Below are 12,946 nucleotides of genomic sequence, written 5' to 3' on the forward strand. Positions count from 1 at the left end.
GAATTGACAACTGGTGTATGGTATTGGTCTGTTGTGCAGGTCTCAGCTCATCAATTCTTGCTGCATCTTGGGCTGGGGCACCATTCCTGATCAGGCTCTGCAGCTGCCACCGGGGATGGGTCCCAGCTGCAGATATGTGCTGTTGCTGCCTGGGGTGTGTGGGTCCAGCTGGTGCACTGCTGAGGTATGTGTGTTCCACTGGCACGTTTCTGGGGTTTGTGGGTCCTGCTGGTATGCTTCTAGTCTGCAAGGGTCCAGTCTGTGTGCTGCTGCAGTGTGTGGGTCCTGCTGGTGTGCTGCTGGGGTACACTGCTGTCTGGTGGGGTTCAGCTCCTGATCAGTTGCTGCTGGGCCCAAATGTCAGCTCCCAGTTTGCATTGCTACTGTGCTCTCAGCTCCCAATTTTCTGCTGCTGTTGGGGCCTGGGGATGCTCTGCTTCTTGGACTTTGCTGCTGCTGAGGGAGAAGCTCCACTCCAAATCTGCTGCTGCAGTTATTAGGGGCAGGTCTTGGCTGCCCTAGTCTTGCTGCTGCTTGGTCTGGGGCACCGCTCCTGATCAGCCTCTGCTGATGCCACTGGGGATGAGTCTCAGCTGTCAATCTGTACTGCTGCTGCCTGGGGATAGATGTTCTCTCCCAAGCCTCTGCTGCTGGGGTGGTCTCAGCTCCTGAGTCTCATCTGCTGTTGGGGATGGGGTTCCCAGTCATTGCTGCTGTGGAAGATGGTGCTAGGCTCCAGGGCTGGTTTCAGCTACTGCAGCAGGCACCTGGAAAGTGCCACTACTGTGGGCTGGTCCTTGTTGACACAGTGGGGTCAACTGGTCCAATGGTGCAAGGTGCTCTGGTAGACTGAGGTTGCTCAGCCCTAGCTGCTCCCCACTTTGTCTTCCCAGAGAAGACCAGGGATCTTCCAAAATGGTGGGGCCTCCTGGCCCTTCAGGGAGAAGCTAGCTGAGGAGCCACTTAACTGCGGTAGCTAGCTGCTTTTCATCCACAGCACAGGAAACTTCTGCCCCACATTTCTGCACTGCTCAAAGTTGGTCATCCACACCCACGTTCACTCACACTCTCTCTCATACTTGCTCATATTCTAACACACTCACCCTCACTCTGGTCCTGCCTGCCACCATCTTATCCTCAATACATGGAAATTAAACAACATGCTCCTAAATAGCACATGGAGCAAAGAAGAAATCTCAAGAGAAATAAAAAAGTATTTTGAACTAAATAAAAAACACAATTAAAATTTTGGGATGTAGTAAAAGCAGTGCTCATAGAAAAAATTATCATATTGAATTAATATATTAAAACAAAGAAAGCTATAAAATCAATACTCTAAACTTCCTGCTTAGGACACTAGAAAAATAAGAGCAAATTAAATTCAAAGTAAACAAAACAAAAGCAATAATAAAAATTAGAGTATAAATCAATACAATTGAAATGTTTGATGAATAGATAAACTATGGTACAGCCAGACAACAGACTATTATTCAGTGCTAAAACAAAATGAGCTATAAAGCCATAAAAATACAAGGAATAAACTTAAGTGCGTATTACTAAGTGGAAGAAGCCAATCTGAAGAGGCCGCATACTGTAGGATTCTAATCATATGACATTCTGGAAAAGGCAAAACTATAAACAGTGAGAAGTCAGTGGTCACCAAGGACTGGGAGGCAAAAAAGGATGGGTGAATAGGTGGAGAACAAAAAAATTTTTAGGGCAGTAAAACAATTCTGAATGATTCCATAATGGTGGATACATGTCCTTATACATTTGTTCAAACTCATAAAATGTAGACTGAAAGTGAACCCTAATGTAAATATGGACTTTGGGTGATAATGGTGTTCAAATGTAGACTCATCAATTGTAATAATGTACCAGTCTGGGAATGTTGATAGTGGGGAAGGCTCTGTATGTGTAGGGGGAGGGGGCATATGGAAAATCTCCATACCTTCTGCTCAATTTTGCTGTGAACCTAAAGCTGATCTAAAAAATACAGTCTATTACATTTTTTAAAAATTAGCATTTATGTTTGCTAGACATAAAACTAACTTAAAAAATCAGGGTCAATGCACTACACCAAATCTAGAAAACATCATATTAACAAAGAAAAATTAGTCTCAAAAGCTCACATATTGTATAATTCCATTAATGTAAAATGTTAAGAATAGGCCAATCCATGGGGACAGAATATAGATTAGTGATTACCAGGGAGTGGACACAGGGCAAAAAGGCAAGTGACTGTAAATGGATATGGGGTGTGTGAGTGTGTGTGTGTTTAAAATGTTCTAAACTCAGATTCTGGTAGTGGTTTCTCACTTATATGAATATACTTTAAAAAGCACTATGTACATTTTTAAAGAGTAAATTTTTATGGTACAAGTTTAAATATATATAAATTAAGCTATTGTGTTAAAAGTAAATTAATATAAGTCTCTTGATACAAACAGTTTTATAAGTGTGTAAAAATACAATAGTAATAGAGTTATAAGATTTTTAGTTAATAACAGTGGAAGTGACGAGAGGAATTCTAAAGAAGCCATATATTTTTGGAGGAACTAAAGAGTTAAAGAAAAATATATGAAACAGATTATAACTTTTATTTTCAAGATAAGCAGCTAAAGCTAAGTTAGAACAAGTACTTTGCCCAAGGTAGCAAGGAGATTAAGTGCCAATGTGGGACTTAAATTCAGGTCAGTCATATCCAATGCTAAAAATCTTGGCGTCTCAGCAAATAAACATATCTCTTATATTAAATCATATTTCTAGAACAAAAATTTAAAAATCTGTAAGGTGTTAAAATTAATCCTTTAAAAATATTTACACTTCTAACATTTTTCCTTCAGGGCATTGGAAAGGGAAAATGCATATTAAATATTCCGGATATTTAGAATTTCAAAAACATCCAGAAAATGTCTAATCAAAAATTCTTTGTAAACAAATAGAATACTAATCATTGTAACTACAGATTTTGAAACTGTTACTGTGAAACACTTGTTTGTATATGTAGCATCAAAGCTCTGATTCATTTGTTTTGGGCATCTAATTCAGGAACATCTGTTTCAATAGTACCTGTTTACTATGAAAAATAATCTTTGGTTTGAAAATAAGCAAATATGTAAATCATTCATTAGTTCTGTCACTATTAAATGAAAGTAAATTCACTGCCCTGGGTAAAAATAAACTACACAAATATTACCACTCAAATTCCTACTTTTTCCTGCTTCTATGCTTTTAAAGACTTTTTATCCTCCTCTTCCTATGAAGATTTCTGCTCTAATTTCCACACAGTCAAATTCTACAAGTGAACTGTGAACTGATTTCAAAGCTTTGTTAAATACCTCCTACTCTATGAACATTTTTGAATCTTAACATGCTTTCCATTTGGAAGTAATACATTTGAATTCCCATTGCATTTCTTACTGTTTCCTTTAATATTTACATTCTATGAGATACTATGAATATTCCTTTACATCTCATATATATAGATTGTACTTCCTCTAGGACAAGACTTGTTTCTTATTCACATGTGTATCCCAATAAGTACCTAAATTGTGCATATTATAAACTCTATATTTGTTGATGAATAAACTGTTTGAGAAAATAATTTGGAGGTACTCATACAATTTGTGACAATTTGATATAAAACATACAAAAATAGAGTGAAATAGTCAATTAAGTGCTCCAAATATTCCACTATTGAGGGAATTATGAGAAATTATCATCACAATTTAGAGAAAAATGATAGTCTAAGAGTTAAAATAGTAATACAATAAAAATAAATGGTAAAATAGTAATATAATCATAATAAATGATAAATAGTAAAAATCACAATATAATGGATAACATTAATCTTATTTATTAATAAGTTGTTCTCCAGGTGAACTGAGGGAACAAATAAACTCAAAGGTTGCTTTTAGTTGGTCAAGAAATGTGTCTAATTTGAAAAGAACACTATATGAAGAATGGGTTAAAAGTGATTAGTTAGGATGGAGTCTAGAAAAGGAACTAAAGAGCAGAGAATGTTTATGAATTTGTTCATTCATTCAACCAATATTTCCTAATTACTATGTGCCAGGCACTGTTGTGCATACAGATGTACATTGCCACTGCCTAACGAGGATATTCAAACAAAGGCAAACATCAAGTTATAATTTAATCTATGAAAGAAATTCATACTGATTTAGTGGTAAATGGGAAGATTTTGTTAGAGAGAGAGAAGGAGGGAGAGGAAGAGGAAGAGGAGGAGGAGGGGGAGGAGGAAAAGAAGAAGAAGGAGAAGGAGAAGGAGAAAAGAAAGAAAAAAGAGGAGAGATATTTATAATGCTGGAAAGATCTAGACACAGGAAACCCAAGAGGAAGAGCAGAGAATATATGAAATAAAAAAAACAGCTCATGTGACTGATACATAGTGAGAAAAAAGGGAGTAGTAAACAATGAGGCTGAGGAGACTGTCAATGGAAAATCAAAATTTTCTCAGCCCAACCTATCCAACATATGTTATTACTTAGTTCCTTTTCCCCCCAACCTATCCAACATATGTTATTACTTAGTTTGTTGATGATAACCATTCTAACAGGTGTGAGGTGGTATCTCCTTGTAGTTTTGATTTGTATTTCCCTAATAGCTTGTGAAGTTGAGCATCTTTCCTTTCATTGATGATTGGATAAAGAAGAGGTACATATATACAATAGAATACTACCCGGCCATAGAAAAGATAAAATACTGCCATTTGTGACAATATGAATGGAATTTGAGAATATCATGCTAAGCAAAATAAGTCAGAAAGAAAAAGTTAAGGACCATATGATTTCACTCCTGTGTGGGGTATAAAACTGAAAGCAACAAATGAATAAATGACAAATTAATAAACAAAAACTCATAGACTCAGACAAAAGTATGGTGGTTTCCAGAGGAAAGGGGGTGGGGGTAGTAAAGAATAAAGAGGGTCAAATATATAGCAACCAAAGATGATTTCACTTTGGGTGGTGGGCATGCAAGCAATATACAGATCATTTATCATAAAAATTTACATTTGAAACCTATGTAATCTTATTAGTCAATGTCACCCCAACAAATTTGATTTAAAAAAAGTGGTGTCATCTGATTTATTGAAAACAAACACACAAAACCATTAATATTCACAAGGGAAAATTAATCAAGGGCAATGGAAAAGCAAGCAGGAGAAACAACAGGAGGTTGTTGCTGAGATCTATGTGAGAAATTTTGTAGCCTGAACAAGGAAGTAGAGATAAATTACTGGATATTTCTACCACTATTCCCAAAAGATGGTCACCTGACAGCTAAATATCATTATTATTGTAATCCATTCAGTAGGTAGAGCACTATACAAAATATAAATTCACTAGCCTCACATACTTGATGATAATATCACTGACATAGAATTAATTCTTCTCCATCTGATTTATATTGAACAAGTGAGTTTTTGATTGTTTCCTAAATTAAAACTTTCAACCTTCCAGAGTGTTAATTCAAACATGTTAATATTCTAATTATTCCAAAGTGACATTACTTTTGGTAAATATTCAAACTGGCATTTTGATTTATACATAAGCTTTTGATGAGATGGCTAGAATGATCCAATGTTACTGAGCCTGATCAATGCTCAGTATACTATTACTAACATGATACTGCACTGACTTCAGACAAGTAAATAAGTCCTCTATAAATAGCAAATCAATTTAGCAATATGTACAAAATATTGTATGTTTAAGATCATTGGTAGTAACAACTGAGCATATAAACAAACTTTATCATTAGATTGAAATTGATTTACTTTTCTATAGTTAATATGTATTTTTTTTTATTGATTTTAGAGAGCGAGAAGAAGGGAAGGAGGGAGGCAGGGAGAGAGAGAGAGAGATTTCTTGTTCTACTTACTTATGCAGGCATTGGTTGATTCTTGTATGTGCCCTGACCAGGACAGAACCTGCAACTTGGCATATCAGGACAATGCTCTAACCAACTGAGCCACGTGGCCAGTGAATATGCATATGTTTTTGATACAATAGTAGAAACATACCAATAAAGATAACTCTATTGTAGTGGACATAATACTACACAATAATCCAGAAGCAGGAAATTCAAATTTGATACCTTTAACTTGTTGAATACAAGGGGTTGTAGCTATCACTTAGCCACATTATGCTACAATTGCTTCTTCTGTAATAGGAGAGCTTTACATATGATGAAAATTAACATCCCAAACAGCTCTGAAGTCCCACATCTTGGAAAATGTAAAATATCCACTAGTGCAAGAAAGAAATAACAAAGGATACAAGGAGAAGAACAGAGATTTAGTCATATAAGAATCTAGCTTAATTTGACACGAATGAGCTAGTCAGTTAGTGATTACCCATAGAATAGTCTTTTTTCCAAAAACACATTAATTTACCTACTAATCCAATCAGGACTATTATTCTTGGAAGAGTAAAATTTACAAGAATAGAGACCACAAATTTGTAGATGCGTGAATTCACTTGACTCTATATGCTAGGTTCTATGCTAAATAATGGCCATCATCCTCATTGTAGTGAAGTCAAACAAATAAATGAGGAGGATGGTAGCTTGTCACAAGTAATTTGAAAAAATAATCATAGTGCTATGAAAAATGGGTAACATAGGGATTCTAGTCATCTTCTAAGAAACTGATCGACTGATATATCTTAATTCGATAAAGTATAATATTCCTGTTTTCATATTAATGAGAAGAAATAGCTAAAATCATCCTTCCTGTTAAGCTATTATGTAACATAACTATCCAGATTAATGTAAACACAGAACTTTAAATATTATCCATAAATTTGCTTACTTAAGTAAGCATTCATTGATTGATTGTTTCCTTTGGGCCAGAGGATGAATCTCAAAGGTCACTTAGTTCAATTCCCTCAATAAGTATATATTTTAAAGATATATTAAATAAAAAATATTTTTATAAAGTAGATTACTTTTCCAAAAACATCCAGTTAATTGTGAAACAAGGCATGTAATCCAGGCCTTCTTGAAATAAAGTATGTGTTGTTTTTTGATTATTTGTGGTTTTTAAAACAATACTATTCAAAGAATGACCAACTAAAAAGCATTTGTACTTCATGAGTTTTCAAAGAATTCACTGCAATACTGAGTTAAAATTGTATGAACTTTCTCATGATGCAAATATTCATGGGCAGAATCAATGATATATTTTATGGGCTTCTGGAAGTTTGTGATTTAAATAAAAAATATGTAAAAAGAGTAATAGTGTAGTAATAAATATATAGAAATATATACTTTTTTTTTTTTCACTGAATGTAAATAAGCTTGTCTGCTAAGGAGTAAAGAGAAGAGAGTTTTGTTTCCACAGTCCTCATTTAAGAGGGTTGGAAGGTAATGACTTCTACTCTTCTAGTTAAATAGAGATTTACAGGATAATTAATATGTTAATTGCTGTTGAAATTTAATTAAAAAGAAAATGTTTGTGAGAAAGAGTAAGAAGCATTCTTGGCATATAGTTTAGTCATGGAAAAAGTTATGAGTTTAAAGTAGGGCTTTCAAAATAAATATTTGCAGGAGTTTTGGGAAAAAGTTAAGATTCAAGGAGTGAATATTTTGACCCTTGATGATAGCAATTAAAGCTACTGTAAAGATAGAATAGGTTTTAATTTCTTGAAATTCCATTATTTTGAGATATGTAAATAGCACACACACACATAATTTTCTTTTCCAGTCTTCCAATCCACATCCTCAAGTAAATTGTCACTGGGGTGGGGGGATGAAGAGAAAGAGCAAGTAGAGAGATGGATGACGGAAGAAAAGATGTATCAAATAAACCAGTTGTCTTTATTTGAACTTATTGTTAAGTTATGGAAAACGTGTAGGAGGAAACGGTGGGTAGCTTGTGCCTCTCAGTAGCCATTTCTTTAGATTTTCCACCTTCATCTTTTTAGAACCCTTATTATGATGGACGGAAACTCAACTCACTCCAGTCAACAATTCTTCCAGGCCAGAAGCTGGCCAGGGTTATGACAGGATTCTAGATGCAGCTGGTTCTCCTGTCCGCTGCTGTCCATGCACCCCATTCTCTGCTCTTCCCTAGTCCTTTCCATGGGCTTAATGCTTTCTGTTACATTTCCGTGTAAGGTCACAGACAAGGGGGTCACATCCGAAAAGACCTTTCGTTACTAAATTTACTTTTTCCCAGACGCGAACATTGGAGGTTTCCTCCAAATCGATTCTGCTACCTAATCCACAAAAGTCTCTGACTCTCCCAGCCTTAGCCCTGAAGTTTCCTTCCTCCAACCCACTCCAGTAGCCCTTTGGGCTCTGCATCAGGTACTCGCTGCTTTTTAAGAGGGTTGAAATGCTAAGCACCGCCTATCGTCAGGAGCGGCTTGTCACTCTGTCCCGCTGTGCAGTTGTGATTTGCGGGCAAGACCGCGTCGTCTGGCCCCGCCCCGCTTCCCTTTGCCGCGCTGTCTCGGGTTTTACCCAAAGGTGGAGAGGGGGATTCCAGCGGCGGCGCTTGGAGCAGGTGAAGAAGCATCTTCGTTCTGGCTGTTGCTGCTGTTCTTTCTCCAAACGTGGGTCTGAGACAGGAAAGGACAGCATTCTTCCTTTGCCGCTAGAACTCCAGTGAACTGTTGCCCAGAACCTAGGCACTTCATACATTTCATCTCATCCATTATTCCGCTTTCACTGTGTAAATCACCTGCACATTTGTAACCCTGTTAATGTCCCTCTGCTCAATGCTCAGAAGGGGTCGAAAGGGAATTTCAAGGGTTTGAAAGGCTGCCAGGGCCTCCGCCGACCGCGGGGAGCTGTCTGTGGTGCTGAAGCTTTCTGGGCGTTTGCCTCTCCACCACCACACCGAGTTAGCACATTCTCATTCCTGGCTTTCTCGTTGCCCCATGCCTTGGATAAGACCAATTTCAGGATCGTGAATATCTCTCCGTATCATGGCCCACGTGAGACACTTTCGGACATTAGTTTCGGGATTTTATTTCTGGGAAGCAGCACTGCTACTCAGGTGAGTCCACTTGTATTTAACAGTTGGAGAACTTATTAAAGCTTTCGTGCTAGGATGCAACCACTTGTTATTGAGGAGACCACGAATGCAATTAGTAGTTGCCTTGTTGAGAGCACTCCTTAAATTGTATTGTTTCATGTCTAAAGCATGTAGCAGTCTATCTATTGAGACCTCTAAAAACATGTATCTTTGCGCTATTTTCAGAAATTAATGCATTTTAGTAACTGGCATTTTATATTAATAACAGCTGAAATTATCCTAGAAAAGTTCTTTCCAAAGCCAAGTTTTCTTTCTTGAATTGCTATTTGAGCTTCCTTTTTCTAAGTAAATTATAAGTTCTGGATGTTACTCTCTTTTGGGGGGAATTAAAAGCATTTAGCAATTAGAAATGGAACATTACTAACTTTTTAAACCTATACTAATCAGAAATATTCTGAGCATTGTTGATATATCCAGAGGTTAAGTTAAATGAATAAAAATAAAGACCTTGAAGTGCTATTTTCTAATGAACTTAGCTCAGGTATCATAAATAAATCATTAGATATGTTGTATGTCAAGAATAATCTTTTTTGAGAATGTAGTATAATAAACCCATAGAATAATAATATTGTTCTGTGGCATGTCTTTTTCCTATCATGTCCAGTTATATTTGGTAGGCCTTATTTTTCCTTATAATTAATTTAAAGAGGAAAAGAGAGATTAGAAAAAAAAATTAGATAATTTAACCTCTGTTTTTAATTAAACAATGTATAAGCAAGATACTGCTCATATAGATTTTTGAACTATCAATATAAATTTTATTTTGCTATTATAATTATCATATTATAATTTCCATTTTATGGCTCAGAAGCTTTCAAGAGGATGAAATAAAATAACTAGAGTAAGTTATCTTTATACTGATTTCTATTTAAAGTATGTATTCTTTTCTGGGTTGCTAGGTCAAATTTTTTATCTTTGAGCACCTTAGAAAAGCATAGTGTATTTCATAAAAACTACCTTACAGAAAGTTACATTATTTTGAAAAGCCTGTAATAACAGGAACTAGTTATGAAGGTTATTATATTTCTGAAAATGTTGACTTTTTATTAATGGGCTGAACCATTGTAAACCAGAATATTTTCAGTGAAAATATCCTAATAAGACAGTACATTTAAAAAATTATATTTTTATTGATTTTTTAGAGAGAGAGAGAAAGGGAGATAGAGACAGAAATATCAATGTGAGAAAGAAACATTCATAGGCTGTCTCTTCCACACCCCCCACTGGGAATTGAGCCTGCAACACAGGCATGTGCCCTGACCAGGAATCTAACTGGAACCTCTCAGTCCATGGGACCACACTCAGTCCACTGAGCCACAGTGGCCAGGCAAGACAGTACATTTTTTAACTTTACAATTTTCATCAATTTTATATGTAGTGATCAAAGCAAAGAGTGTAAAGCTTTTTTACATTTATGGAAACTTCATGGAAAGGAGTTTATGTTATAAGAGACACTGGTCATTTTACTGTAATTACTTGTTAGTATTTTAGATAATAATAAGCATATTTATTTTTTCAAAAAATCATAAAATCTTAGTTAATAGATATTCAGATTTAGGAAGCTTGATGTTGCTAACTAAAATGTTTTGGTCAATATGGCCAAATCTATATCATTACAATTCACCATATTTGTTATAATATATTCTTAGATATGTAATCTTCATCACTAGAGCCTCTGATTTTTGTCTAGTTTTATTGAAATTCACAAAAATTGTATTTCAAACTCACAATCATGATTATAAGAATTTACTTTCATTAATATTAAATACTTTTTTAAAAATGTTTTTATGAATAATCCAAAAATATAATCCCTTGAAAAAGACATACCCAATATAGAAGTTTATATGATACATGTAGTTTTCATCAAGTTTTCTTCTTCTTTCATAAATTGAATAAAATTTTTCTCTATCTTAGACTAGTCTTAGATGAGAAATAGCTCATCACTCTGTGAAGAGCTTTAATCACATTCAAAAAAATAAATATCTTTATTTTCAGTGATGATCCTTGAAAGAAAATTTTCTATAGTAAAGAAAATGAAATTCCCTCAACTGGAAATCTTTTATAAAATAAATATCTTTATGGAAACTATATTTTGTTAACTAAGTCTATTTGTGATGTATTGAGCAAAAAGGACACATGTAAAGAAAAAAAAGGAAAAAATATTTAATAAAAATTTATAAATATATATTTTCAATTTAAAAATAGTCTTTCTGGGGTGATTTGGAGGCAAAAAAAAAACATATAGAAACCATCAATATTTATAATTAAATAATTTATGAGTACAAGCTTTTTTCATAGGTTTTTAAATATTTTTAAAATTTTTATTGAGATACAACATACATACAGAAAAGTGTACAAATGACAAGTTCCATATAAAGTTTCGCAAAGATAACACACTCATGTAATGAGACCATGACCAAGAAGTAGCACTGTCAACATCACAGAAACCCTCACTCTGCCCTCTTCTATCACCATATCCTTTCCCAGGCACTTCTTTGCCCAAAGATAATCACAATCCTGACTTATGCAACAATAAATATGTTTTTCCTGCTTTTGAACTTTATATAAATACTCATTTGAGTCTGCTTTATTTTTATGAGCATTATGTTTATGTGTTTATCCATATTGTTGCATGTAGCAATTGTTTCTTCTCATTGTTATATGGTCTTCCACTATAGGAAGACATCACAATTTATCTATTGTTGTATTATGAATGTTTGAGTATTTTTTAGGTTTTGGCTAGTGCTGCGATGATGTCTTTTGTGAATACATTCATTTTGGGGATTGTATGGGTTGGGTCCAATTCTTTCTCTTGAACAAGAATGGTTGGATCAAGGGGTGATTTAGTAGATACTGCATAGGTTTAACTGCAAGTTTTCCAAAGTAGTTGTACCTATATATACTCCTGCAAGAAATGTTTGAGAGTTTCTGTTGCTATTACTACTATAAAATTTGATCAGTGCAATATTATTATAAAAATTTCTAACATTTTCTTAGACTATTATTGCAAGCCCACAGATGATATCTTAGTTATCTTAATTAACTAGAATATCTTGATATTCTAGTTATCTTAATTTAGCATAATTTCTACTTTTCAGTAAATTATATTAAGCTAAAAACATCAAAACAAAAATATTTACTACAATAATATGATTAGAAGTATTAATTACCAGAATAACTCTGGTATAAGAAATACAATTATAAAAGAGGATTATTTAAAAATAAACAGTTCTTTTAAGAAAAAATAAGTGAGAAAATTTTATAAACGGACATAAGAAATCTGAATTTCTTATTAGGGAAATTTTTAAAAGTTTCACACTTTGCTCAGATATTGCTCCTTTTTTGACGCAATTCTTCTATGGCTTTTGGGTTCTAGTTCTCATATTAATAAAATAAAGAACAAAACACCAGTGTTCAGCTTTCTTTGAAATGTAGATAAGTGATGATTATGAAGAGTTTGAAGAAAAAATTCCAAAAGTAGGGGAACTGCCAACATTTTTTTGTTTAAATTAACTATTTTCATCACATACAATTTTGATTTTCATTTTTACAGTTTGATACCAACACATCCTTGCTATATGAATAAATTATGTTACATTATGTTAAGAGCCAAATGTGTGAATTTCAGACTTCATGACAATCACAAATAAAATATTTTATTGGTTTATTGCAAAGTCTAAGAAAAACATTTTAGCATAGAATTTCTTGTTTTTGATTTTGCTATGTTTTACAGGATAGAGAGAACCACCTTTAATGTTGGCTCTATTTTCTTATGTAAGATAGCAAAGAAAAATATACTTTAAGGAATAAACTTTTCTTACTATGATTTCTTATATTCAGGTGCAGTAGCAGTATTCTATATAGTTTTTAAAATATCATGCT

At 34.2% G+C, this 12,946-nt stretch overlaps 1 protein-coding gene across 2 annotated transcripts in view; it reads left to right on the forward strand.

Annotated features, from left to right (window-relative positions):
• Nucleotides 1-8,906: 8,906 nt before the first annotated feature.
• GLRA3 (glycine receptor alpha 3) overlaps nucleotides 8,907-12,946 on the forward strand; it is a 148,950-nt gene continuing 144,910 nt past the window's right edge. Inside the window, exon 1 of one of the 2 annotated variants that reach the window (XM_036240971.1) lies at nucleotides 8,907-9,025. In XM_036240971.1, the coding sequence (XP_036096864.1) occupies nucleotides 8,955-9,025 (71 nt within the window). In that variant the 5' untranslated portion in view covers nucleotides 8,907-8,954. The remainder of the gene's footprint in view (nucleotides 9,026-12,946) is intronic. The other variant, XM_036240972.1, reaches the window with a different exon arrangement.

This window comes from Molossus molossus, unplaced genomic scaffold (genome assembly GCF_014108415.1).
Source record: "Molossus molossus isolate mMolMol1 unplaced genomic scaffold, mMolMol1.p scaffold_m16_p_4, whole genome shotgun sequence".
Lineage (NCBI taxonomy): Eukaryota > Metazoa > Chordata > Mammalia > Chiroptera > Molossidae > Molossus > Molossus molossus.